Source organism: Sphaeroforma arctica, assembly GCF_001186125.1.
Source record: "Sphaeroforma arctica JP610 unplaced genomic scaffold supercont1.1117, whole genome shotgun sequence".
Taxonomy (NCBI): domain Eukaryota; class Ichthyosporea; order Ichthyophonida; genus Sphaeroforma; species Sphaeroforma arctica.
In genome coordinates this window covers 2,632-4,570 of record NW_014039441.1, presented here as the reverse complement: position 1 = coordinate 4,570, position 1,939 = coordinate 2,632, and the positions used below count along the sequence as shown (strand labels likewise).

General features: G+C 41.8%; 1 protein-coding gene across 1 annotated transcript; it reads right to left on the bottom strand.

Annotated features, from left to right (window-relative positions):
* Positions 1-265: 265 nt before the first annotated feature.
* On the bottom strand, positions 266-1,633 carry SARC_10035 (hypothetical protein; the record flags this gene model as incomplete). Its single annotated transcript, XM_014295927.1, has 3 exons — positions 266-450; positions 538-680; positions 1,287-1,633. The coding sequence occupies 3 exons, from the start codon at positions 1,631-1,633 to the stop codon at positions 266-268; spliced, it is 675 nt and encodes a 224-aa protein (XP_014151402.1).
* Positions 1,634-1,939: the final 306 nt, after the last annotated feature.

The window sequence follows — 1,939 nt, the reverse complement described above, 5'->3', positions numbered from 1 at the left end:
GTTCGGTACGGTACGTACGTAGGTAGGGTCGGGTAGTACGTTACCGTTCGTTACTAGTATCGTATATATATATATATATATATATATATATATATATATATATATAATACATACATACGTACAAACATACTAACATACGTACATACATACATACAAAAAGACATACATACATACATGCATATATATATATATATATATTTATATACAGTTCCGGTGGGAACCTAAATATGCGAGGTTCTTTTAATTACGACTCCACTGTTGGTCGTCATTTTGGCGTAATGTTGGTTGGTGTGGCACTAGGTGCACATAACACACCACCATTGCTTATGTTTATGTTGGGGTGACCTGCGGGTCCGTATTGATCGAGTCCACCGGGAGGGAGATGAAAGTCAAAGGTAGTCAATGGGTCGAGGTCCTGGGCCGGGTCAATATTATAGAAAACAATGATGGCTATCTGTCCAAAGAGGAAGACAGTGCATACACAAGAGGCAAACATCATACCATAACAAGCGACGAAGGCGATCGTGATATGCGTACTTGCCCACTCGGCAGAGTATTTGGTCATAGGATCCAGCCACAAGGCGCTCAATACGGTCAAAGCCGTCGACATGCTTGCACATAGCAGTGAGATTACAACATTCGATCTCCAATCTGAGAATGCAAGTTTGATTCCACGGGATCTGTAGGAGTAGTACGCAAGAATTGCAAATAGTACGTAACACCCCACGTTGACGATGATGTATGATGCTGTTCTATACTTGGCATAATCTACATAGCTACACGTGAAAATCAGGCTTCCGACGAGTAGAGACCACAGAACCACCCATATATACGAGTGGTAGTATATGTTGCATGATGGACTAACTTTCACTTCGAACAACAGAAAAATTAGCCGTTGACGGGATGCTAGAGCACCCAATATGAAAACAGTACTGGTTATGGTTAAAGCACCTATAAATGATACTACGATCATGTTAGTACGTATCACGCCTATTCGGATCAAAGCTGTGAATGTGCCACCTAAGCCTGTGCCGAATATTCCTATTGATATCGCAGTTAGGTATACAATTCCTCTACTCCGAACAAGCGGGTGTTTTATCTTGGTCATGAGATAGCCACCTGTGAGTAGCAGTTCCACATTCAGCAGAAACCATGAGCCAACTATACATGCGATCCCCAGTCGTTTGTTAGATATAGGTGTGAAAATACTCATATTCTCGATTGATATATACCCCAATGTGAAAAAAACTGCGGCGTGGACGAAGACTGCTAATACACAGCCCCACCCATTGAGTATGTTGAATTCTTTGCCCGACACTTTCCTACTCGCGCGCACATTTCGTAGGACTTTGAAGATTTGATACCAGGCTACAGAGTTGTGTTCAAGTGTGGTGTGCGATTGGGCTATGCGAATTTGAAAATTCGAATCGCTTGATAAAGGTTTGTCTTGTGAACCGTCGTGCGTACTAGAAGGCAAATGTTGGACATCCACATTTGAGAATCCTGACACCGGCAAGGATAAGCGTGGTGCCTTATTGTCCTTCTCAATTCTCGTCTGGGACGCTTCGTGTGAGGCTCCGCGCTCTTCCATCGAATAGCAGTCTTGCTTTGTGGTAGCTGAATATGCCGACATATACTTCAATTGGTTTCATCAACCTCGTCCAAAACGGTTTCTATTTGTGATGTGCCTTTATAACGGACTGAGATCTCTTCGTGTACAAAGTGCATTCAAAATTCCCAATAGAGAAGACTGAGTCGGATACACAGACCGTACTCAAGGACTTAAACTAATACATTTCAAACAATATTAGTACTATAATCTGCGCTTCTGTTACTGTGCTTTTAAACTATACCATGTAATCCGATATTAAGTGTTCTCATAATGATTCTGATATTCGCTTATATTTAGACGGGACTTCAATTGTGAATTTGTGACCGT